Source organism: Schistocerca americana, chromosome 4, assembly GCF_021461395.2.
Source record: "Schistocerca americana isolate TAMUIC-IGC-003095 chromosome 4, iqSchAmer2.1, whole genome shotgun sequence".
Lineage (NCBI taxonomy): Eukaryota > Metazoa > Arthropoda > Insecta > Orthoptera > Acrididae > Schistocerca > Schistocerca americana.
Window position 1 is genome coordinate 208,117,227 of NC_060122.1, and position 26,301 is coordinate 208,143,527.

Genomic DNA, 26,301 nt, shown 5'->3' on the forward strand with positions numbered 1-26,301 from the left:
TTCGGAGCACAGCATTCTATGGTAGTTAATCACGGGCAGTGGTAAAACCGGAACAGAGGAGAATGGAAGCGTTGGTGTTGAAAATCAGGTAGAGTGAAAAGGAATGAGGAGTTTGTTCGCAGAATCGGCGAAGGAAGAAACATATGGAAACACTGGGAATAAAAAGAGACAGGATGTTAAGGCATCAGGAAATAACTTCCGTAGTACTAAAGTGAACTGTAGAGGCTAAACACTCTAGGAGAAGACAGAGATTCGAACACATCTGATCAAGAATTGAGTATATAGGGTGCAAGTGCTATTCTGAGATGAAAACATCACACGGAGAAGGGATTCGTCGTGGGCCGCATCATACCAATGAGAAGACTGTTCACAAACACAAACACAAACACACACACACACACACACACACACACACACACACACACAAACACACGCACACACTCACACACTCGCACACACACACACACACACACACACACACACACACACACACACACACACACACATACGCATACCCACAAACACAAAAGTGATTCTGGACGTACCCTCACATGGCGAGAGGTGGGAACACTTGTTGCACCAAGGAACATTGTCGAACATGATCGTTTTGGTGGGTAGATATATTGTTACATGGGCGTACTGACTATAGGTCACTAAACACGATACACTCACCGGTCAACGTTACTGTGATACTGCGACCGAATCGCAGAGTTCACAGCTCGCGGCCTCGCGGTCGCGTTCTCGCTTCCCCATCACGGGGTCCCGGGTTCGATTCCCGGCCGTGTCAGGGATTTTCACCTGCCTCATCATTTCATCATCATTCATGAAAATGACGAGATTGGATTGAGCCAAATATCATCATCATCTTCACCATGATCATCATCGAACACCGGATATGGAGGCGCTCTTGGAACGAGAGGGCATTCTCTGAATGACTTGCCAGCGCGACCCGCCGACTTAAACCTCATCAAGCACAGGTCGGATGCACTGGGGAGACTTACCGCAACGCGTGCAAGTGCACCAAAGACCCAGCAGTTGTCGACCGCGCTGGTGGAAGGATGGACCTGTCAACCACAAGCCAGCATCGGAGTGCGTTGCAGAGTATGCACTGCTATCGCTGGCGATTACACACATACTGAGGTCCATGCCATGTGTACTGTAATGTACAGGAACCATAAGAGAAAGCAATGGCGTCACTGTAACTGTTGTCTGCGAATAAACGTGTCAGTTCTGTTCATTTCACTGCGTATTTCTTTCATTTGCCTTCTGCACTATACAGTAACGGTTATTCTCATGTATCATTCGATTTTCGTCGAACCAACTTATTTCTCAGCGACGCATCACGCAGAGTTACTCTTGTCCTTAAGTTCTGCTCACCGGCGTATTACAATGGGACCCGAGAGCCAGTATTGACTCCCAGCAAATGCGAGTTTCATCGATTTGTAGCCGCGCATGTTACAGCCAGAAAGCTACGCTAAGCGCCTGCGGCAATACACCATCTCATCTGGCCCGAATGTTTAATGACCGCTCTCTAATAAAGTACCCCTGGTTTTGGCCTGGACAAAAGAGAAATGCAGCTGCCTGCAAATGTCAAGAGGCCATCCCGCTGCACAATATTCGTAACATACATTGCCCTGCATATAAAACGCTATTTACAAAATGGGGAGTCATCGTAGCCTAGCGTGCAACCAAGAGCGGCACGACCACCAAAACAAAGTGAATACATTTTTTAATAAAAAAAGGGGGGGAGATAAGGAAAGGACAGAACACACTTTATGGTCTATAATAAATCATACAATCACCGTTGATCTTTATTTTACAATTGCCATTGCCGACTTTCGCTCATAAAAAGAGGTACTCATCAGCATTTAACTTCTTCTTCCTTCTCGAAGTCAAAACAAATGGCATGCTTGGAAAAAGAGTACCATAAGGCTGTTTAGCCAACAGTCCTGTAGTCTCAGCAATACTCCATGTCTTCCAAGCCAAAACGTTAGCATCTGGAAATGCTTCAAGGCCATCATATTCTGCTTGATTGCCCCATACAACAGCAAGTGTCAACCAGGTACTACCTCCAAACACTGCTTGAACATCACAGGTGAAGTTCATATGGTGTCCACGAAAAACATTTGGACCTCCAATCAATTATTGTTTATTAAACTGCCCAGCCAAGTCAATATCAATCGCCTTCAAACTGCGATACACAGGTACACTGTGCCGCCAGCGACGACGGTAACCACGTCACAGAGGCATTGCTGTGGCACGTTTCCATGGGCGCTTCAGATGTTACATCATTTAGAGAATTATGATTACTGTGGATGAGAAAATGGTATCAGAAGGAGGTTATGAATTTCGCCAGGGAACATATCGCAACGCCAAAAGAACCCGTGTGACGTAATCTGATGAGTAGCGAATATCCTGGTGCATAGACTGATAATCTTACAACGAGTTTAAAGGAGCTGTTATCTTTAAAAGGCAAATAGCTTACGTCTAATAGTTACGGGCTAAACATTACATATATAGGCATAATATCAAGAACGAACAGTTGCAGATTCTCAAAGGAATGCTGGAGCAGATGAAGTTAGAGGGTTAGTGGTACAAACGCGAGATGGAGATTAAGACTACGTGCAGCTTATTTAACCACCCTGGTAGCTATGGTGTGGGATACGCTCTTGCAGTGGTGCTCAGTCTACAGTTATTGGATACCAGGCCGTGGAAGAAAGTAGTTAAGGATACTATCGCTGAACGTGAAATAAAAAATGAAAAGGTTGGCCCAAGGCTGAATGTGGAAACGAAATTATACCAACTACGCCTACTTGTTTATTGTATGTAGGGGGAGGAATAATGGAGTAGCTTCTCTGTTCGTGTAACTCGGCCCACAAATTTCTGCTGGCGGAGACAGCAGTCACGAAATCAAGAGACACTTGTTAATGGGAAGAAAGGTAATGTCCAAACGTGACAGTTATAGAATGGAGAAATAACTTCCACAACAAAGATGCGTATAGTGAGGACTATAATCTTTCCACAGGTGATATACGTAAGCGAGACCTGGGCCATAAGAAAAGATGAATGGCGTAGAATTGATTCCATTGAATTATGGTTTTTACAGTTCCATTGACCGCAAAGAGAAGGAATAGATCAGTATCATAGCAAATAAAATTACATTGCCTCTTGGAAGGTATAATACTGAAACGAAAACTCATATAGCTTGGGAACATCATGGGAAGACATGATTCGCTGGAAAAGACTTTAACGATGGGGAAGACCGACGGCAAATGATGAGATGGATCGATAGCATCGTAGAAGTAATGGATTACAATCTACAAAATCTTCGAGGAATATTGTAGGACAGAAGAAACTGGCATAGTTTAATTCGTGGGGTCACGAAGAGTCGGAATCGAGTTGTGTGTGTGTGCATTCGCGCGCGCGCGTCCGTGTGTGTGTGTACATGTGTGTGTGTGTGTGTGTGTGTGTGTGTGTGTGTGTGAGAGAGAGAGAGAGAGAGAGAGGGAGAGACAGAGAGAGAGAGAGAGAGAGAGAGAGAGAGAGAGAGACAGACAGAGATGGAAGAAATCATTGGTGTTACTATGCGGCTCGACCAAGGAGAAGTTGGGGCGCAAAGTTTCTGGTCACCAGATCTTACTTAGATTATTTGGGTTTACACTTTACCATTAATGCTCACGTAGTCTACTTTCCTTTGACTACCAACTGCAGGATGTATACACCTGCATCCACGGCCTTCTAGAGGAACCTCATCTGGTCAGTACACTACACGACTTCATGTATGGCATGATGATTCTGTTAGTAACTCAGAAAAATTAGTTTTTACAGATGGCTGGACCAGCCGGGAAAGTCAGGAGTCGCTCGACTACAACCAAACCTCTTATGTGTATTGGACCACGAATAGGAGTAAGACCGAATCAGTATCATGAGTAGTGTTTATGGGACTGGGGAATTAACATCAAATTAAAAAAAAACACATAAAGGGGTGAATTTGGAAGTTACAGTACGGTTAAGTCTCTATCACGTACATTAAAAATGGAGGAGTACTTTACCGAAGAATAAGAAGGAAAATTGGAAGTAGAATAGGAAAAAAACCATTTTAATTTTAGGAGGACGTGCATTAGACAAATAATTTTAGCTCTGTTGCTAATACTAGACAGCACATTTAGGAATGAGAGAGTAGTTTTTCATTGCGTCCGTAAGTCTGGGAAACATTTCTAATAATTTGTTAGAGACAGGAAATTCACTATGAAACTGAAATTTTTATGACCTTTGTTAGCAGGCCCACTAGTTTCATAGTTACGTTATCCACAGTATAACCATGGCGATGAAGTTGTCCTCACAATACGTGTCTAAGTCACTGACAAAAAATCCCAAAAACAAAATAAACACGTAGTTATTGTTCGAACAGGTGATTTAGCTGCCTTGTAGCATATCACAGAAAGTGAATTTGCTTAATTCACGCCTGAGAATGGGGTATAGTACGATGTTTTTTATCCCACTAGGAACGAGATCGGTGAAAATAGGTTCCACCTATTAGATAACTAACGAACGGACTAGAGTCATCGCCACACCAGGCTTGAAAATTGGTCATGCACTGAGACAGATTCAGAATCGTGTTTAGTACAGACACACACACATACAGGCTTTTATAAGTACAATTATCATGGTACTTTAATATGTACTCGCTTCCCGCCGGACGTTCGAGTCCTCACTTGCGCATGGGTGTGTGTGTTGTTCTTACCATAAGTTAGTTTAAATAGTGCGTAACTCTAGGGACCGATGACCTCAGCAGTTTGGTCCCTTAGGAATCAGACGCATTGGAACATTGTACCCACTTCAGTGCGTTAGTTGTTTCTGTCTGCATCTAACAGCCCTCCCACAAATGCATCACGTAATTTACTACCTGACATTTCTCACACCATTGCTACTGCATGAATTAGTGGACTACATATGTCAGCGTAGACAAACCGTTCAGCGCCCACGCATCCACACTTCAACACCTGACCTGCTGCCCACGGGAAAATGAGCTTGCTGTTGCCACATGTACTTGGAAATATCAACCAAACTAAAAATATTCTATCCCTAATAGGTATAATTTTTGGTCTGAAAACGAAGTGAATAATGGTCTAATGATGTTCAGTACACCGTCCTCTGTCATCCATAGAATTACCTGAGAGAGTTTTACAACTTATCATTTTTTGAAGAAACGGTACGGTAGACACGTGGTACATGATTACATTGTTAGATCAATAGCTCAAGCGGTTTTGAGGTCCCCAGTAGGTACACATGCTGAAAGACCCAGCCCCCGCGGGCGGCTATATAGGCACTGACTATGTCGTGCAGTCAATCATAAAGTGTCTATGGGTAAGGAATTCCACACCCGCTAGATCTTTTTGCTTATATCTGTGAGAGCTGCAAGTGGACGTGTCACGTTCCAAACGTGCTTGTTTCGAACCGAGATCAGCAATAGTGCTGACCAGGCAAACTGTTGCACTCTTTACAGAGCACGTTGAGTTTCTCAGGGCAGTGTGTGGGAGAACACTGTTTTGATGGAACAGAACATCAGGCTCCTATTGCAAGAACGGCAGAAGAATTTGTCGAGCATCAGTCTGCACGTACCGAGCGCTGGTCACCATTCGCTCCACAACAACAAAAGTTGCACGGGTTTTGTAGCTTGTTGCACCCTAGACGATAAGGCATGTAGGAGCAGTGTGTGTGTATCTGACAAATACACTGTACCAGACAGTGCTAACAAGGATTAGAGGGTACAACCGAACGACTTAATGCGGGCAGAAACTGATTCCAGCGCTTACGAAAACTGCACACCATTCCGTTCTCGAGGTGATCCTCTGACAGCACCTCGATGCTGTGGCGTGAGTGGAAGACAGGCTATAAATCTGTTTGTCCAAAGCCCCATTGCTAATAACCGCTTCACAACCACTCGTGTTTACAGTTATGTACTTTTTTATCTTCACTGTTTTCGATCTGACACTGCTGCCCTTACACTATTAAGTCTTGGCGGAGATCTGTGCTGCGTAGTCGTCCAGAACCTCGTCCAATTTGTGCGGCAGTTCTCTGAAGCCCCCATCTCGCCATCTGAGAGGTCATAATTTAACCCTTCTTAAATCGTGAAGTTGGCTATAGGAAGCACGAGTAAATCTCCCTGGCAAAGTAACTAGACGATACTGCTCAAGCCCGTCACACCCATCGAGCCTTCAGACGTCATCAAGTATGTGAGGAAGATCTTTGTCAAGCCTACAATAAAGTTTTAACTATCTCAGACGTTCTCCATCGACTAAATCTTATCCGCCACTACAGTTCACACCATTAGGTTGATTCTTGCGTACTGGAGGATGGGGCTGACGACATTTAAGTGTTGTCCTGGAACACGAACCGATAGCCGAAATATTGAATGCAGGGCAGGGAGAAAGGCTGTAGTATCCTTTTATGATATGGGAAGCCTCAGGTTACCTTCGATAGCTATGAGAGGTGTCGAAGACCTCTACAAGTAACTGGAACAAAACGGGACTGATCCATCCGTAGCAGAATCCAGCCATAGCCCTGGGGGATGTTCCCAGAATGAAATTTTCACTTTGCAGTGGAGTGTGCGTTGATTTGAAACTCCGTGGCAGATTAAAACTGTGTGTCTTTCCCAGGCAAATGATCTACCGGCTGAATTACCCAAGCACGACTCCCGAAGCATCTTCGGAGCTTTGCTTCCGCCAGTACCTCGTGTCTTACCTTCCTAATTCGACAGAAGTCGGTAGAGCTCTTTCCCACGAAAGGTTGAGGTCCAGAGTTCGAGTCGCTATCCGGCACACAGTTTTAATCTGCCAGGAAGTTCCACTGTGCTGTATGTCAGAGACGTTCGTTTGAACTTGGTCGCCTGCACACTATGCCGTGAGTTTGCAATTCGCGACAATTTTTGTTTCCTGCCCCAGCTAGCCGGTGGTGTTAGCCCTGATTTCGCAGGACAGGTCGCGGTCGGCAGCGGTTGTGGAGCTGCTTGCGCCACTCCGAGCCTATATGGTGCAATGTGAGACGGGAGCAAGGAATCTGAAGCTGACCAGCACAGAAGCTGGAGACTTGGAATGACCAGCGGATGAGCCAGACAGGGCAGTCGGGCCTTGGTTTCGAGTGTCAGCGCGTGGTGGACATCATTCCGGCGGTGGCAGGAAACGTCTGTAGTTCTCTCGGAGACAGCAGGGGCTGTTCCTGATGCCGTCCGTGCCGTAAACTGGGCCGTTCAAGCAGTTCAGTGAGCACAGGACGTGTGTGAGTTGATGGCTAGTCAACAGCAGGAAGTCTTCTCCAAGCCGGTACTCTATGGAATTATACAGGATATCACAAACGCTGTGACTATGATTGGTTTCGTATGTCCTGTCGTACAGAAGATGGTCTTGTTGTTATTTCACTGTAAGCATGTAGATTTTGTTGAACCTTTGTTATATCATGTTGTACGAGAGCCTGTACTGACAAATCTGCGTATGTAGTCCCTTAGCTTGATAATGGCTTTGCTTTAGTAATTAGTTGGTGATCGAAATGATAGTAGATGTAAATTTACTTCTGAGCTAGTGTAAGTAGCTTCCTTGTCAAATGTCCTGCGATTAATTGCGGAAATTGTTTCTAGTGTTATATATTCTGCCTGTGGCCAGGAGTCACATATTGCCAACTATTATTTACCTGATTCCATCTCCCGACTAAAAGTCCTAAAGGTATTTCATGTTATTACTCTCTTGTTGAGCCTTGCTTCCAAGAAGCGTATTCAACTCCAATTTTTTTTTTCTTTTCTCTATTGTCGGATATTTGATGCTTAAAAAATTCTTTATAAAACTGAGCCCATGCCTGCATGACTCGCAGACTGAAACCCACTCACCCTAAACCTACGCTAAAACACTCTTTGTGACAATATTCAGCCGTAAAAGAACTGTGCATCCATCGCTGGAGAGAGAACCTGGTTTTATTTATTCAGATTCCATTCCTCTGTGTACTTGCACACCTCGCACTACTGCGATGGGAGATTAATACAGTTATTCTTAATGGACGCCTGGATACGAAATGGATGGTATGAAGACGATTGCTTACTATCTGCGTCATCACAGCCCTCACGGTTGCTTACTAGCAGTGTGCAGTTCTATTGTAGTCCCCTTGACATATCCACTAGTTAATCTTGGAGCTGGTGTAATTGACACTGCCTGATCATTGAAGTGCATCATGAATTTGAGCCTTAGCGGCTAAATGTTCGATCGATTCAGCAGCTGTGTAGCTCACCTTTCTTGCCGTAATCTGAAAATTCTTGCTCAGTCTGAGCTTTCAATTAGTGTTAGAAGTCAAAGACAGTCTTCACAGTGTACGCAAATCGCGGTATTCCGTTTACGATTGCAGACACAGTGTCGCTCTACCCTTCGGCAAGGACAACACAGCTTCACTTTCCCCACCATCGCACAAGAGGCTGTAGGTATTCTATTTCTGTGACTAAAAGAGTATTGAGCAAGAGGTTTACTTTCATAAACACAGAAACTGTGATGACGGAGTGCAAAACTGAGCAGTTTATTTCTACTGAATATTTTTTAATACACTTACTATCGTGAATATTAATAAACTAAATGTTTCCAAAGACGTTCAAATATAATCAGATAAAACCTTCAGTCTGTAATCAGTGCTAATTAGTAGAAGTTAGATTAAATGTCACTAATAGTGCAAAATACTTTGCAAGAAATATTTATGCAAATGTTGTCGTAATTTTGCACTGGTTTGCAAAACTTAAGGATTGTAACTTTCCTATAAAGTGCCACTGTCTACTTATATACACTCATGCCTGTAAATTAAGGATAATTGCAGAATGTGGTGCCACACAACGTGGCACAACACAAAAATGGCGCTAATAGCACAGGCACATAGAGAACACACACGACACAGATATGTAAGACCACGGCTGTAGTAACCACAACCAACAACGGGAACGCCGTGGGCTGCGGATCGGAGCCGCCAGGCGGGGAAGCCGCCGGCGGTGGAGCACGCACCACCGGGTAAACACAGGACGAGTCGGACGACAGACCACCGACAACCGACAACAACCGGCCACGACCGACTATGAGCGACACAACAAGGAAGAGATAAACAACGGAGGCTTGTGGAAACCACAACACCAAACACCAAACGTAAATCCACTCGGAACCAGAGCCAGGCAAATGTCAACAACGAGTACCACCGAGACAGAAACGAAATCCAGAGCGAGTACCAGACTGGCTAGACTAGCTTTTTTTTTTCCTTCATTGTGATTTCATGCCCCTGCCCCATACGGGCAGGGGAGGGCTGTCAGCAGCACAGTCCGCCGCTCTTCAGCCGAGTGAATGACAACTAAAACAAGAATAAAATAATACATACATAAGGAGGTAAAAAAGGGGAACATAAAACAGAGTAAGGGGAGAAAATGGAGGTAAAAATACACTGACATGTAGAAGTTCATTGGGGACAGTTAAAAAAAGTCACCAGAAAGTTAAAAAACACAGTTGGCGATTCTTAAAACACAGAAGACACTGGATGCGCATGCACAGGTTAAAAGTTGGCCACAGTATTAAAAACACTCCGAAACAACACACTTAAAACCCACTTGGAGCACACACGACGAAGAATAAAACGACCAGGTGGGACCTGCCGAGGGAAAGGGCAGAGAGGATGGAAAAGGAGGGGAGAGCATGGGGCAGCTGGGGAAGCGGCGGGATGAAGAGAGGAGGGGCAACCGTGGGTTCACGAAGAGGCAGGAGACACATGGGGCGGGAGAGGAAAAGGGAAGACAGGGCAGGAGGGAGCGCAGAGACACTGAAAGAAGGCACAAGAGATGGACGGGGAGTAGGAGGGGAAATCCGCTCAGAAGGAGGGAGGGGGAGCCCTGAGGAGGAGGCAGGAAGAGGGGGTTAGAGTTGGTAGGAAGGGTAGATGTCAGGGCGAAGCTCATCATCCGGGAGTGGTAGACGGTGGAAGTTGTGTTGGGAAAGGAGATGGAGGGTGTGGAGATGGAGAGAGGGAGGGACACAATGGTAAAGGTGCGGCAACTGGTTGGGAGTGGAGAGGAAGGGAGACACCAGGGGGTGAGGGGATCAAGGCGGCGGACAATATATAGTGTGCGGATGTGTTCAAGGAAAAGGAGAAGGTGGGGGAAGGGGATGAGGTCATAGAGGATGCGCGTGGGGGACGGAAGGCGGATGCGGAAGGCAAGGCGGAGTGCATGGCGTTCGAGGATTTGGAGGGCTTTATAGAACCGGGGAGGGGCGGAAATCCAAGCGTTGCTGACATAACAAAGGATGGGGTGGATCATGGATTTGTAGGTGTGAAGGATGGTGGAAGGATGCAGACCCCACGTCCGGCCGGACAGGAGTTTCAGGAGGCGGAGGCGGTTGTGAGCCTTGTTTTGGATGGTAAGGAGATGGGGAGTCCAGGTGAGGTGGCGGTCGAGTGTGAGGCCAAGGTATTTGAGGGTAGGAGTGAGGGGGATAGGACGGCCGTAAATGGTGAGGTAGAAATCATGGAGGCGGAAGGAGCGGGTGGTGCGGCCTATGATGATCGCCTGGGTCTTGGAGGGATTAACACGGAGGAACCACTGGTTGCACCAAGCGGTGAATTGGTCAAGGTGGGTTTGGAGGGTACGTTGGGACCGTTGAAGGGTAGGATAAAGGGCTAGGAAGGCGGTGTCATCAGCGAACTGGAGAAGATGAACAGGAGGGGGAGGTTTGGGCATATCAGCAGTGTACAGGAGATAGAGGAGAGGGGAAAGGACAGAACCTTGGGGCACGCCGGCAGAGGGGTAGAAAGTACGGGAGTTGGAATTGTGGATAGTCACATAGGAGGGACGATGGGAGATGAAGGAAGCAACGAGACGAAGTTGATGGGGAGAGCATAGGTCTGGAGTTTGAAAAGGAGCCCGGGATGCCAGACACGGTCATAGGCGTTCTGGAGATCAAGGGAAACAAAGATAGCAGAGCGACGGGAGTTAAGTTGGAGGGAAAGAAGATGGGTAAGGTTAAGGAGCTGGTCGTCAGCAGAGAAGGAATGCCGGAAGCCACATTGGGTAAGAGGAAGGAGGCGGTGCTGGTTAAGGTGGCGGTGGATACGGCGAGAGAGGATGGCCTCAAAGACCTTACTGAACGCGGAGGTGAGGCAGATGGGACGATAGGAAGAGGTAGCAGAGGGGGGTTTGTTAGGCTTAGGGAACAGCAGGACACAGAAAGTCTTCCACAGGTCAGGGTAAAATCCAGTGGAGAGGAGGACATTGTACAGGGTAGCAAGGACAGACAGGAAGGATGGAGGGGATTCCTTGAGGTGATGGTAGGTGACGCCATCATGACCAGGGGGGGGTGTTTCGTTTGGAGCAGAGGACGAGTGTGATGTCTTGCATGGTGATGGGAGTGTTGATGTCGGAGGGGGGTAGCCGATCCAAGTACTGGAAGCTAGGGGCGAGCGGGGGGACAGAGGTGTCAGTGCGGTCAAGGACAGTGGGGAAGAGGGAGTAATCAAAATGGGGATCGTCAGGAATGGAGAAGACCTCGGACAGGTGGGAAGCAAAATGGTTAGCCTTACTGAGGTTGTCAGGAAAGGGTCGATCGTCATGGAGGATGGGGTAATGCGGTGGAAGGCTGACCAGTACTTGGAGGAGTTGACAGGGAGGGTGGAGTTGAGGCGTGTGCATGTCTGACGCCAGTCCCGGCGTTTCTTTGCTGTAAGGAGGTTCCGGATATGCCGCTGTAATTGCCGGTTGCAGGTGAGAGTATCCCGGTCACGAGTGCGGAGGAAGGAGCGGTAGAGCCTGCACGATTCACACAGAAGAAGGACGGCCTGTGGAGGAAGCGTAGGGCGGTGAGGGTGGATGAGCTTGGGAGGGACACGAGCCTCCACAGCGTCAGTGATGGTCCTCTGAAGGAAGGAAGAGGCATGGGTGATGTCATCGGGGTGGTGGAAAGTGAGGGGGTGGCTTTCGACCTGTAAGGCAATGGATTCCCGGTAGGCATCCCAATTGGCACGGTGGTAGTCATGGACAGATTTTGGAGGGGCAGGTGGGCAGGTGGCTGCAGTGGCAGGACGGGTAGAGGAGATGGTGAGAAGGACAGGGAGATGGTCACTACCGACGGGATCGAGGACATCAAAGGCAATGCGACCAAGGAGGTTGGGGGAAGCGAGGATATCATCGGGGGTGGAGTTACTTTCAGGACGGGTGGGCTGTGGGAGAGGAACAAGGTCACCATGGAGGGTGGCAAGGAACTGATGCCACCGCCGAAGGGTGGCAGGGTCACGGCTGTGGATGTTGAGGTCAGCGACGATCACATAGGTGGAGAAGGTACGGTCAACACGGGAAATGAAGTCAAAGGTGAGAGGAGCTGCGGGGCGAATATAGATAGTGGCACAGGTGACGGTGAGGGAGGGAAAAAAAGAGGCTGAGGAGAAGGTGTTCAGTCATTGAGGAGGGGTTGTGGCCGGACAGAGAGATGCCTGAGGTGGCCGATAGCGACCCCGCCTCGAGCTAGGGGAAGGGGATTGTCAGTGCGGTGAAGGAGATAAGGGGAGATGCGGACCACATGGTGGGGTTGGAGGAAGGTTTCATTAAGGATGAAGGAGTCAACCTGGTGCTGGGAGAGGGTATGCAGGAAGAGGTATTTGTTTGCAGGGAGGGAGCGAATGTTGAGGTAGAGGAGACGATACTGTTGACGAGCCATGGGGTTGGGTATGGGAAGGGTGTGGGAAGGGGAGAGAGGGGCTTATACGAGGGTGTCTAGGTGGGTGAAGGTAAAGTGGGCCTGGTTGTGGGAGTATGTGGCGTAGGTGTTTAAGTGGAAAACAGAGCGGGCAGCGAGGGAAATCTGCTGGAGTGTGTGGCGGCGCTGGAAGGGGTGGATGTTCTGCAGGACGACGGTGAGGAACCGGATGATGTCTTCTGCTGTAGGGGGAGGGCGGAGGGAATTGTTAGGGTGGATAGGTGGGTCAATGGGGCGAACGGGGACAGTGAGTTCAGGGTTGGTGGGAGGGGGCTTGGCTTTGCATTTGGAGGAATAGGTGGGGTGAGGTTCATTGCAGGTGTTGCAGGATGGGGGGGGAGGCGAGGTTGGGACACTGTTTGAGGAAGTGGGAGGCTTTACAATGGGGGCAGGTGGGTGGGTTCTTGCAGTTTTGGGTGAGATGGTCATTGTACAGAAGACAACGCTGGCAGCGGTAGGATTGAGGAGGGGAACGGGACGGGTCAACAGGGTGGCGGCGGTTGAAAATCAGGGCTCCCTGCGTGAGGAGGTGGTCGATGGAAGAGGCAGACTCTGTAAAGATACGCATGAGGAAAGTAGGGCCAGAGGAGTTGTAAATACGGCGGGCAGAGCGGACTTCCAGGGAGGGGTGGGCATTCAGTTCCGCCAACACCTCAGCCTCCGTGACCACAGGGCTGAGTTTTGTGATGACGGCAGTGAGGGTCGGCGGACGACGAGGCGGTTGGGGTTGACGAGGAGAGGAGGATGTAAGGAATGGGGTGAGGGATGCGTGGGGCCCAAAGGTGATGCGGGGAAGGCGCCGGAGGAGATCAGTACGGAAGGACGGAGAGGGAGACTTGATGAGGACAGAGTCTCTGCGAGGGATAAGTTGGGTGATGGGTGCACTGGGGATGTACTTCCGGATTTCAAGGGTGAGGGTGCGGGCATCCAGGAATTTCGGATCAGGGTGGGCTAGGACAAAGGTATACAGGGAGGGGGCTGGAGAGGAGGGAGGTGGGGTGGTATCCATAGCGGGGTCAGTGGGAGGTGGGGCGGGCAGTGGCTTTTTGGAGGAAGGAGTAGAGGAGAGGTCGCCACTGGGCCGTTTGGAAGATTTTTTGGCGGGTGTTGCCTGGTATGAGGGATGAGGGACTGGATGGATGGGGAGGTGGTGGGAGGCAGGGCCCTCCTGTGAGGCAGTAGCACCGGATGAGAGGGTAGGGCACTCTGTGGCGGCAACTGTGGCGCGGCGGGCGGAGACTCTGGCAGGGGAAGCAGCGGTAGTCGCAGGGGGAGAGGGGGAAAGTCGTCTCGGCGGGCGACAGGAGGGGGAGGGGGGTTGGGAGCAGGGACAGAGGCAGGAGCGGAAGAAGCAGCAGGGGCAGCAGCAGGGGTAGGAGCAGGAGTGACGTACAGGTGGGGATATATCGATGGAGAGGAGATAGATGGGGAGAGACTGTGAGTAGGGGTGGTGCATGAGACGGGTGAATCCCAGAAGAAGCACTCCATGACGTTACAGTGGGGGCAGGTGAAGGAGAGGTGTAAATGATGGTGGTAGTTGGGGCGTCCATGATCGCAGGCGGCAGAGAACACCGAGAGACGGCGGCAGCGGCGAGTACCAAGAGAGGGCGACAGCGGCGGCGGCGGCTGAAGAAGCGGCGACCAGGTGGCGGCGGCAGAAGAGGAAGCGGCGAGCACCGACAGACGGCGACCAAGCGGCGACCAGGTGGCGGCGGCAGAAAAGGAAGCGGCGAGCACCGACAGACGGCGACCAAGCGGCGGCGGCGGCGGCGGCGGCGGCGGCAAGCACCGGGCGGTGGCGAACAGACGACGACGACGGCGGCGGCGGCGGCGGCGGCGGCGGCGGCGGCGGCGGCGGCGCGCAAACGTGCAAACGTGCAACAACGCGACAAGCACGGTTGGAGCTCTTCCACGTCGAAGATACACCCTGAGAGTAGCCCAGGCAGTGCGAGTCCTCGATGAGGAAATGAGGGAATCCAACCCTCGAATGCGCTAGACTAGCGCAGAGCGGGTCCCTATATACGAAACCGGAGGGAGCGGCTATTGGCCGCTGTCTGCACGTGGCTTAGCGGTGGCGCCCTCGCTACGCGAGAGCCGCTGCGCGGAATAGCCGCCGCGGAGGCGGAGCCCTCTATGGGCTGACCACGTCCATTTGTTCTGCCGCGTGTTCGACTTCCGCGGCGGAAGGTACTAGAACGGTATTGGTGATAAGTTGAGAAAACCGTCCCGAAACACAAGTGCTACAAAACGCCACTGTTTCTTGCCCATGTACCCCGACATCAATATCGGATATGATCACCATGCACACGTACGCAGGCCGCACAACGGGCTGGCATACTCTGGATCAGGTGGTCGAGCAGCTGGTGGGGTATAGCCTCCCACTCTTGCACCAGTGAATGTCACAGCTCCTGAAGTGTCATAGGGGTTTGAAGACGTGCAGTGATAAGTCGACCGAGAGCATCCCAGACGTGCTCATGGGGTTTAGGTCTGGAGACCAGGTAGAATACTCTATTCGTCTATCTTCTGTTTCAAGGTACTCCTCCACGATGGCATCTCGGTGAGACCTTGCGTTATCATCCAACAGGAGGAACGTGGGACCCACTGCACCCCTGAAAAGGTAGACATACTGGTGTAAAATGACGTCCCAATACACCTGACCCGTTACAGTTCCTCTGTCAAAGACATGCAGGGGTGTACGTGCACCAATCATAATCCCACCCCACACCATGAAACCACGACCTCCATACAGGTCTCTTTCAAGGACATTAAGAGGTTGGTATCTAGCTCCTGCTCCACGCCAGATGAAAACCCGGCGGGAATCACTGTTCAGACTATACCTGGACTCGTCCGTGAACATAACCTGGGACCACTGTTCCAATGACCATGTACTGTGTACTTGACACCAGGCCTTACGGGCTCTCCAGTGACCAGGAGTCAGTGGAATGCATCTTGCAGGTCTCCAGGTGAATAAACCATGTCTGTACAGTTTTCTGCCGGCCGAAGTGGACGTGCGGTTAAAGGCGCAGCAGTCTGGAACCGCAAGACCGCTACGGTCGCAGGTTCGAATCCTGCCTCGGGCATGGATGTTTGTGATGTCCTTAGGTTAGTTAGGTTTAACTAGTTCTAAGTTCTAGGGGACTAATGACCTCAGCAGTTGAGTCCCATAGTGCTCAGAGCCATTTGCACCATTTGTACAGTCGTCTGTAAACTGTGTGTCTGGAGACAACTGTTCCAGTGACTGCGGTAAGGTCCCGAGCAAGGCTACCTGCAGTACACCGTGGCAGTATGTGGGCACTGATGGTGAGATATCGGTCTTCTAGTGGTGTACTACACTGTGGACGTCCCGTACTGTAGCGCGTGGACACGTTTTCTGCCTTCTGGAATCGTTACCATAATCTTGAGATCACACTTTGTGGCACACAGAGGGTCCGTGCTACGATTTGCTGTGTTTGACCAACCTCCAGCCACCCTAGTATTCTACCCCTCATGTGTTCTTTGAGCCATTTTCAACACACAGTCACCCTTAGCACGTGTGAAAACGTCTGCACACTTACTCGCTGCACCGTACTTTGACATGCACCAAGATACCTCTGCGTATGTGGACTGCTGCCAGCGCCACCGTGCGATGACCGCAGGTCAAATGCATCGCATGGACATACCACGAGGTTATTTAAACCCGCAAACCGCCCACTAGAGGGTTGTTTCACCATATTATCAGCATTATCCTTATTTTATGAGCATGAGTGTAGCTCGACGAAACGATAAATTGGAAGTACTACTGCAGTGTAGTACAGAAGGTAATTGACCGAAATACGCAATGAGATGAAAAAAAATGACATTTTATTCAACGAGAAGAATTACGCTGAAGTCACAGCGATTTTCGATGGTCACCTGGGCAATGCAAAAGGTGGGACATGGGTCTTAACAGGATGTGATACCACAACATTGACAACGCATGCTCTGCCATGTCCTCCCACTCTGGCCACGAGGTTCGTCGGCTGTCAACTGCTCAATGGTCGTTCGTGTGTCCGTGCTACATTACCACAGTGTATCACGCAAGTGCTCGATGGGATTTAAGTTGAGGGAATGGGCAAGGCAGTCCATTCGCTGAGGATCTTTTCGTTCCAACAGTTTCTCCACCTTCGCTGTTCGATATAGTCTCTAAATGTGATTCATGAAAATGCAGCATTATGCCCCTCCGCACCGTAACACCTGGACCACCGAAAGGATCCTGTTAGACAGTGCTGGACGTACTTCATATGGCGAAAGATGGGAACACTTAATGCTCACAGGAACACTGTCAAAGCATAATCGTTTTCGTACTCCAACTGTTATGGTTTGTGGAGGCGTAATATTAATGAATGTAATGATCTCCAAATTTTTTGGCATGGAACACTTATCACTCGAAGTTATAGTGTCATTGAACTCCTTCCCCGTGTACACCTCTTCAGGGGTGCTATCGGTCCGACTTCACTTATGTGGTCAACAGTTCGCGGCTGCATCGAACAGCGCTGGAGGAAAAGCTCTTTGCATGAGATGATATCCGGCGAATGAAATAGCGTGTCCATTCCTCCGACTTAAATCCCATCGGGAGCATGTGGGATGCGTTGGGGTGACGTGTTGCAGCACTTACGCATGTACAAACGACCACCCATCAGCTGTGAACCACACTGATCGAGGAATGGAACGCGCTATCGAGAAATCCTTACCGACCGTCAGCAAGGTATCACGTTTAAGAGCCTGTATTGCCAACCGTGATGCGCACACACCGTGTTAATAACCATTTCCGCCTTTTGACTGTCCAGGGCACCATCATAAACCGCGATGACTTCAATATAAGTATTAGATTCGGATATAAGTGTCGTTTCTGTTTATTTCATCACGCAGTTGCTTCAGTTACGTTCTATACTGACCCGTAGTATTTTTTCTGTGCGTGATCGAAGTTTAATCGAGCTATGTTACACGACAGTGACACATCACGCGCAAGTTAGTTTCGTCCTTAAGTAATGCACGCCAGTGTATCTGGAATGTATATGAACCGTGATCAGCTTCTTGCGACCAGCAGTATTATTCCATGGCGAACGTTGCATGGTAATGGTGCAATGTGTTGTATTATCTCCTTGCCTGTCTAGCTAAGCAGTCGGCTCCTTCACGTCCGACCATGGGAACGTACGCTCTCTGCCACCCCGACTTAACGGCATTTCTTGTGATTTCCCTCTTAGTAGCTACCGCCGATAATCGGAGAATGACCATCCAAGGAGTAGATCTGTACGTCATGTGGCACATGGATGCAACGAGCATTCGAAACAGTTGAATCTGACTTTGAGCAGGTGTGTGACTCTCTATTTTACCTACTAACATGCAGAGAAGCACGTTGCTCAGCTTTGGTGGAAGAGGCCTTCGAGATTTGTATGCTGTTTGTGCCTACAGAATTCATGGCCTAAGCGGGGTTAGTGGGTGATAGTGGTTCATTTCCTCTTCTTAATGTTTTATGGGTGTTTCGCGATTCTGCATAAGTGGTTTTCTAAAGGGTTTTTACGTTTTGATAACTCCTTAGGCTCACTATTTTGTAAACTCGGGCAAGGAACCTTGGTTCCACATGCAACATGTGGTGGAAGGGAACCTCAGTTCTTTTACGCTGTGTGCGAGTTACACACAATTGTAGCACAATGTTTCTATCGTTGCGGTGTATGCCCGAAGATTGTATTACAGTGTTCCGAAAACGGTCGTAAACAATAAAATAGTGTTGATTCAAGATCTGTTGCGGTTATCTTTATTTTCTGAAAATGGACATTTACAATTGTGGTTGCCCTTCATGTGAGATTCTGCACTAAAACAGAGAACTATGTGCAACGCCTGCGTCTGAAAATGGAGCGTCCTTGTAAGCCGACATGAACAGTGAAGCCTGCTAAGTCACGATGCTCGCTGAAACTGCAGATTAGTGTAAATGCAGAAGGTACAGGAGACGGCGACTCACCGTCGTGCGTGTCGTACAGGTAGATGATGCGGTTCCAGCCGTAGTGGCGGACCACGTCGATGATGGCCTGGTGGTACTCGGGCCGCATGCTGATGGCGTAGTCCATCAGGCCCGAAGACGGCGCCAGCACCTGTGTCGACAGTGAAGCGACGTATGTAAACACTGTAATTATATTAGAAAAGAAGAAAAAACCAACAGCTGTAAGGACATGAGGTTCTCTGCCAAAACGTTGTCGCTGCAGCTATCATTAGTTTGCTACAGACAGTGAACTGCTGTAAATCACTGGTATTAACTATCGTATTCAATTTGTGGTGATCAATTATCTGACCAACAACTGTAATTACTAGTTTTGCTAATGCAACCTCATTCCATCTACATACATCCAGTGGCCTCTACAGACACTACCCCGAAGTGTGGCAATTTTCCTGCCGACATTATAGTGTGGGAAAACGACTTGTATTATGTGACCTCCAGGTCTGTCGCACGTGTTTATGATAATCTCACAACACTTCCTACGTGAAGCAGCAGTTAGTATCATCACACTAGAACGTACGGTATCATCGTCTACCTCTACATCTACATACATACTGCACAAGTCAGCATACGGTGCATGGTGGAGGTTATCCTTTACCATTACTATTCATTTCATTTCCTGCCTTACTCGGAAATTGAGCTAGGGAAAACGACTGTTTATATGACTCTGTACGGGCCGTAATTTCTCTTGTCTTGTCCTCGTAGCCCTTAGGGAAAAAGTTCATTGGTGGAAGTAGAGTCGTTCTCTAAATTTTGTCATTTGCGTTAAGTGAAAAGAATGTTTTCCCTTCAGGGATTCCCGTTTCTCTCTAGTACTTGCGTTTTCATCTAACCTACTTGTAACGAAGCTGGCAGCACGCTTCTGAACTGATTCTACGTTCCTTTTAACTCGACTTGGTGGCTATCCGAAACACTGAAGCATTACTCAAGAATAGGTCGCAGCTATTCTAGACGCAATCTCCTACATAGATGAACTACTCTACGACCGACGCCAGCCTTCTCAGATACCGACCTTACCTTGCACGTTCCATTTCATATCCCTTTGCAACGTTACGCATAGACATTTAATCGACGTGTATGCGTCAAACAGCACATTACCTATCCTGTATTCAGAAATTACAGGATTGCTTTACCTAGTCATCTGCATTAATTTACATGTATCTATACGCAGGACAGTCAACGAAGTTAAGCACTGTCGGGCGTGGCCGCCACTTGGATGGGTGACCATCCAGGCCGCTATGAGCTGTTGCCATTTGGGGTGCACTCAGCCTCGTGCTGCCAATTGAGGAGCTACTCGACCGAATAGTAGCGGCTCCGGTCAAAGAAGACCACCATAACGACTGGGAGAGCGGTGTGATGACCACACGCCCCTCGTATCCGCATCCTCAGCTGAGGATGAGAATGACACGGCACTCGGATGGTCCCGATGGGACACTTGTGGCCTGAAGACGGAGTGATATGCAGGACAAGCTACCATTCACCACACAAAGTAGAAATGGAGACTGAATCATCCTGTATCCTCCTACAGACGTCAGTCGCTCAACAAAGGCACATTGCCGTACCCTACAGTGTCATCAGCGAATAGTCGCAGACTGCTACTCACTCTAGCTGTCAGATCATTTATGCCTATAGAGAACAAGAACGGCCCTGTTATTTTTCCCTTGGGCACATTCACCTGCACGATGACGTACTGGTTTCTATTATTTAAGGCATCTTCGAGCCTCACGTATCTGGGAACCTATTCCACATGCTCGGAGCTTCGAACAGTATACAGTGCGGCACTGTGTAAAACGGTTTCCGGAACTCTTGGGATATGGAATCTGCTTGTTGGCCTTCACTCGAGGTTCGCAGGGTATCACGTGGGAGAAGGGGAAACGCAGTTTCGGACGAATAATGCTTTTTTAATTCGTGCTGATTTTAGAACAGAAGCTTTCTGTGTCTAGGCAATTTATTACATTTGAACTAAGGGAAGGAGCAGGAAGGAGACAGTCATGTCTACTTCTCCACTACAAGCAACGCACATTCGCGGAACAGTATTACCGCTTTACAACCACAACCACCTCCGTGTTACTGCCTGCCGACCTACTCAACAAATCATTTGCAGTGGAATGATAATGTCCTTTTGGTAAGAATTGCGAAAGAAAAATGTGTGGACGCGCTAGTAGAACGTTGGGACCAGTTTTTTAATTAGAATCATAGGTGACATTTTGTGTTGACTGAGGGGCTGAGTGTGAACAAAACAAGTATTCATTGGAGAATCCGAGGCTATTTACAGCGTTCATCTAGATGAATTGCCAGTGAGAAGTACTCTCGGCGTCAGGCACATGATACTGGCGCTCGCATTCATGTCAGTAGCTATGGCTTAGAGTAAACTAACCACCGATTTAAACTGGAATCCCAGCCACGTTTTTGTCTTCATCATGTTTACACTGGAGAAAATTGGACAACGAGATGGAAACAACTTACGAAGGGGTATTATTCCAACTGAAGTTTTTTTACGGGTAAGGCTCTTAGCAAAAGTTAAACTTTGGGTGTTTTCTCGACCATATACATTATGTACACGCCACTGTGCCACCATTAAATTCTTATGAACCTTTCATATTTTGATAGCACAGACTCTCTGCGATCGTGTCGTAATAGAGATTATATACAAATGTACGGAACAGTCACATTTATGTGACCACCGCCTATGTTCGACGTCGACGTGCAACAACCATAGACGGCAGATGGCAGCACTAGCAATGGAGAATATATAAAATGTGTCGAGATGACACGGAAACAGTGCAGCCGTTGTCGTAATCCGATAATGAAGCGATTTAACTTACGTTCGAAAGGACATGAACATTTGCTTTTCAAATAAAGGATGAAAGCACTCCAGAAACGGTTCACATGCCGCCATGGTTAAAGTATGCAACTGCAAAATGGCGCTACGCAAAACCGGCACCGAAGCAACCGTGACGCACCGTAGGCCATAGACTACAAGGGTGAACGACGCGTACGGCCGAATATACGTGCAACTGTAGAGCAGCAATCGTCCGAATGAACCAAGAGACTACCAAAGGTGTATCCCCAACGACTGCTCACCGAACGTTGTACGTATGGGCCTACGCAGCAGTCCCCCGTTTCATGGACCCATGCTTACCGCAGTTCATCGGCGACGGACACTAAGATATGCAAACCGGTACCGCAACTGAACGTCCACAGGGTGGTGACTGGTGGCCGTTTTAGATGAATCACATTTTACGATCCATCGGACTGATGGCCGTTGGCGTGTACGGCCTGAAACGTCTGAAAGCAAACAGGAAGGTAGCATTATGATCGTGGCAATGTTTTCGTGTCATTTCCCGGCTGACCTTGTCTTTCTGGAAGACACAGTGGATAAACACAAGTATGGATCTACTCTTGAGGACCATATCCACCCCTACATGCAGTTTGTTGTTTCTCTGCAGATGGAAGCTTTCAGCAGGACAATGCAACGAGTCACACAGCTCACAGGGTACATGCGTGGTTCGAAGAACACCGGGATGAGTTTATCGTACTCCACTGACCACCAGACTCCCTTGCTTAAAACACGATTGAGGACCGTCGAACCATCTCGATCGGGTTGTTTGCGACACGGATCCTCAGCCGAGAAACATAGCGCAGCTGGCTGCTGCGCTGAAGTTGACATGAGTTCACGTCCCCGCGGTACTTTTCTGCAAATCATTGACTCTCTTCCAGCGTGTTTCACAGCGGTCTGCGCTGTAAAAGAAGGTTCTTCATGCTTCTGTCAGGTGGTCACGTTAATGAGATTGGACACTGTATAACCCGCAGCAGTGGCTAAGTGCTATTATTTGCGTCAATGTACTTTCTCTGAAGATGTTGTGGTACTCAAAAATACCAACTCAAACAGAGAACTTTATTAGTGGTTGCGCGTATGACATCTATACGTTGTGAAATATAAACTACACTACTGGCCATTAAAATTGCTACACCACGATGACGTGCTACAGAGCCGAAATTTAACCGACAGGAATAAGATGCTGTGATATGCAAATGATCAGTTTTTCAGAGCATTCACACAAGGCTGGCGCCCGTGGCGACACCGACAACGTGCTCACACGAGGAAAGTTTCCAACCGATTTCTCATACACAAACAGCAGTTGGCCGGCGTTGCCTGGTGAAGCGTTGTTGTGATGCCTCAAGGAGAAGAAATGCGTACCATCACGTTTCCGACTTGGATAAAGGTCGGATTGTAGTCTATCGCGATTGCGGTTTCTCGTATCGCGACATTGCTGCTAGCGATGATCGAGATCCAATGACTGTTAGCAGAATATGGAATCGGTGGGTTCAGGACTGGATCCCGACGGCCTCGTATCACTAGCAGTCGAGATAACAGGCATCTTATCCGCTTGGCTTAGCGGATAGTGCAGCCACGTCTCGATTCCTGAGTCAACAGATGGGGACGTTTGGAAGACAACAACATCTCCACGAACAGTTCGACGACGTTTGCAGCAGCATGGACTATCAGCTCGGAGACCATGGCTGCGGTTACCCTAGACGCTGCATCACAGACAGGAGCGGCCTGCGATAGTGTACTCAACGACGAACCTGGGTGCACGAATGACAAAAAGTCATTTTTTGGGATGAATCCAGGTTCAGTTTACAGCATGATGATGGTCGCATCCGTGTTTGGCGACATCGCGGTGAACGCACATTGGAAGGTTGTATTCGTCATCTCCATACTGGCGTATCACCAGGCGTGATGGTATGGGGTGCCATTGGTTACACGTTTCGGTCACCTCTTGTGCGCATTGACGGCACTTTGAACAGTGGACGTTACATTTCAGATGTGTTACGACCCGTGGCTCTACCCTTCATTCGATCCCTGCGAAACCCTACATTTCAGCAGGATAATGCACGACCGCATGTTGCAGGTCCTGTACGGGCCTTTCTGGATATAGAAAATGTTCGACTGCTGCCCTGGCCAGCACATTCTCCAGATCTCTCACCAATTGAAAACGTCTGGTCAATGGTGGCCGAGCAACTGGCTCGTCACCATACGCCAGTCACTACTCTCGATGAACTGTGGTATAGTATTGAAGCTGCATGGGCAGCTGTACCTGTACACGCCGTCCAAGCTCTGTTTGACTCAGTACCCAGGCGTATCAAGGCCGTTATTACGTCCAGAGGCGGTTGTTCTGGGTACTGATTTCTCAGGATCTATGCTCCCAAATTGTGTGAAAATGTAATCACATGTAAGTTGTAGTATAATATATTTGTCCAATGAATACCCGTTAATCATCTGCATTTCTTCTTGGTGTGGCAATTTTAATGGCCAGTAGTGTACTTTACAAGTCATCTCGGCAGATCTTCAGTAAATCGTCGATTGAATTTAGTAATGGGAATGTTTCTTGCAACGCAGCACCGCTGTGCGGATCACCCCTTCAGCTCCGCAGGTGCAACGGGCGAGGTCAGCCGAGCTTCACCTGGCCTGCAGGAAGCAGGCTAGTTCAGAGGGCGCGCACAAGAGCAGTAGAGGCCGCCACGTATACTGACCTATTGGTGCATCCGCCACGCCATTTTCATCAGCCAATCAGAGCCCATATGGCTAGGCCAGCAGCTATCTAGTAGCCATCCGTCCCAGCCAGCAGACCCAGATCACCGTCACTACGTTACCGCCCGGAATCGAAGTCGCCTATTACCACCCGGGACCGTCGCACAACGCGCATCGCGCCTTGCTGTTCTGGCTGTGTGCGCTAATGCTGGAACTCCTTGTATTGCTCTTGAGACGGGACTTTAATTTTACTGCCTACTTTTGATGTTTAAGAAGATAGTCGTTTCGTTTATTACACAAATTTTCCTTTATTTTCAAGAATGACTTTTGTTGTTGTTCTGAGCTGGTGACGGATCACAGAACTTGCATTTGTACGCATAAAATTATTCTGTCAATAAAGTGATTTGTGAATGTAACCTATGACTTACTGTGAAATTGCCCCAACCCGGAACACTTCACTGACAGTCTGCCGTAATGGAAAATTTGTCACTGTAAGTTCTCAAATCATTATATACTGTATCAAATAGCATGTTTGTCGCGATGAGCAATGAAGTGATGTACCCTGAACTTCTTTTTCTCCACTGTTTTTATTTCAGCGACACACACAAATCACAGCTATTAGCTCTTCTATTAGGTTTGTACCTAAGTTCACAGTATTTTTGTTTGGCATGCTGCTATTACGATTGCCATGGGTTCATTTTTTTATTTGCAGTTCACTGTTGTTATTTAAGTTTACATATTGCCATTTTGTAATTTGGAGGTAATGAGTGCAGTTATCGAAGCTAGGAAATGGAGTGCCAAGTGGATAAATCGGAACATTTCCGACATATTCTTCTGAGTTCAGTAGAGGGTAAGAGCATCCGAGGCAGCCTGGAACATTTGAGCCGTGTGTGGGGATCATGCGATTCGACAGAGCACGGCAAGAAAATGGTGATCTCGTTTTAAGGAAGACCGTTTTGGCATTAGTGACTGTCCACGTTGTGGAAGATTTTTGTAGTTTGGCCTTAGTCTCTGACATACGGTACACGTAACTCAAGCGAATATTGCCTGTGACTCCTATTAGAATGTTATGTTGACAAGATCCTCTACTTGTGGGCATTTACTAATGAGTAGTCATTCTGCAGTACGATATATGTAATCTGACGCTATCTCAAACCATGGCTTGCAATAATACTTGTTTCATAAGTTTCGTTTATGACCAGAGCCGCTCGGCTTCATCTAATGTATTGTACCATTATGTGATATAGTAAGGCCATTAGTTCTGAAGAGGGTATTTTTACAAAGGCTAATAAATCTTTATTTAGAAATGACTGGCTGATTTTTCAACCCCTTCAGATTTTCACAGTTGCTGTTTTGCAGCCATGTTTAAGAGTTTTGCTAGCTTTCGGAGTGAGCTTCCTTTCTCAAGCTTGTAGTGAAAACAATCACGCAATCACACAAACATTCACTCACATTCATATGCCTGTCTTCCTACATTGTGCTGAGTTGACTGCCTGTTCTTTCCTGGCCCACGGTGAGTGTACTTGGGTGAAGTGGTGTTGCAGGGTGCGGTGGGGGACGGATGGAGACAGGTGGGTGTGGAGGAGACGGTTAGCGGGGAAGCGTTTATAACTGCAAAAAAAAAAAAAATAAAATAAAATAAAATAAAAAAAAACTACTTAAACCTAACTAACCTAAGGAAATCACACACATCCATGCCCGAGGCAGTATTCGAACCTGCGACCGTAGCAGTCGCGCGGTTCCGGGCTGAAGCGCCTAGAACCGCTCGGCCACCGCGGCCGGCTTTATAACTACATATACAACACATAAAGCGGGAACGTTGGTATCAAAAGTCTCCAAAAGTTCTTGACCGATTTACCTCAAATTTGTATAAGACAATCTAATAAATGATCATCCCTGATTTACTCCGAATTTTTGCTCCATACTCTAATAAACGTGGGACAGACATGTACAACACATAAAGCGGGAACGTTGATATCAAAAGTCTCCAAAAGTTCTTGACCGAT

At 48.3% G+C, this 26,301-nt stretch overlaps 1 protein-coding gene across 1 annotated transcript in view; it reads right to left on the bottom strand.

The window, feature by feature from the left end:
- The window catches only part of LOC124613042 (glutamate receptor 1-like), a 1,340,173-nt gene that overhangs the window by 639,437 nt on the left and 674,435 nt on the right, over positions 1-26,301 (bottom strand). Inside the window, exon 4 of the mRNA XM_047141610.1 lies at positions 18,727-18,856. Within this exon, the coding sequence (XP_046997566.1) occupies positions 18,727-18,856 (130 nt within the window). The remainder of the gene's footprint in view (positions 1-18,726; positions 18,857-26,301) is intronic.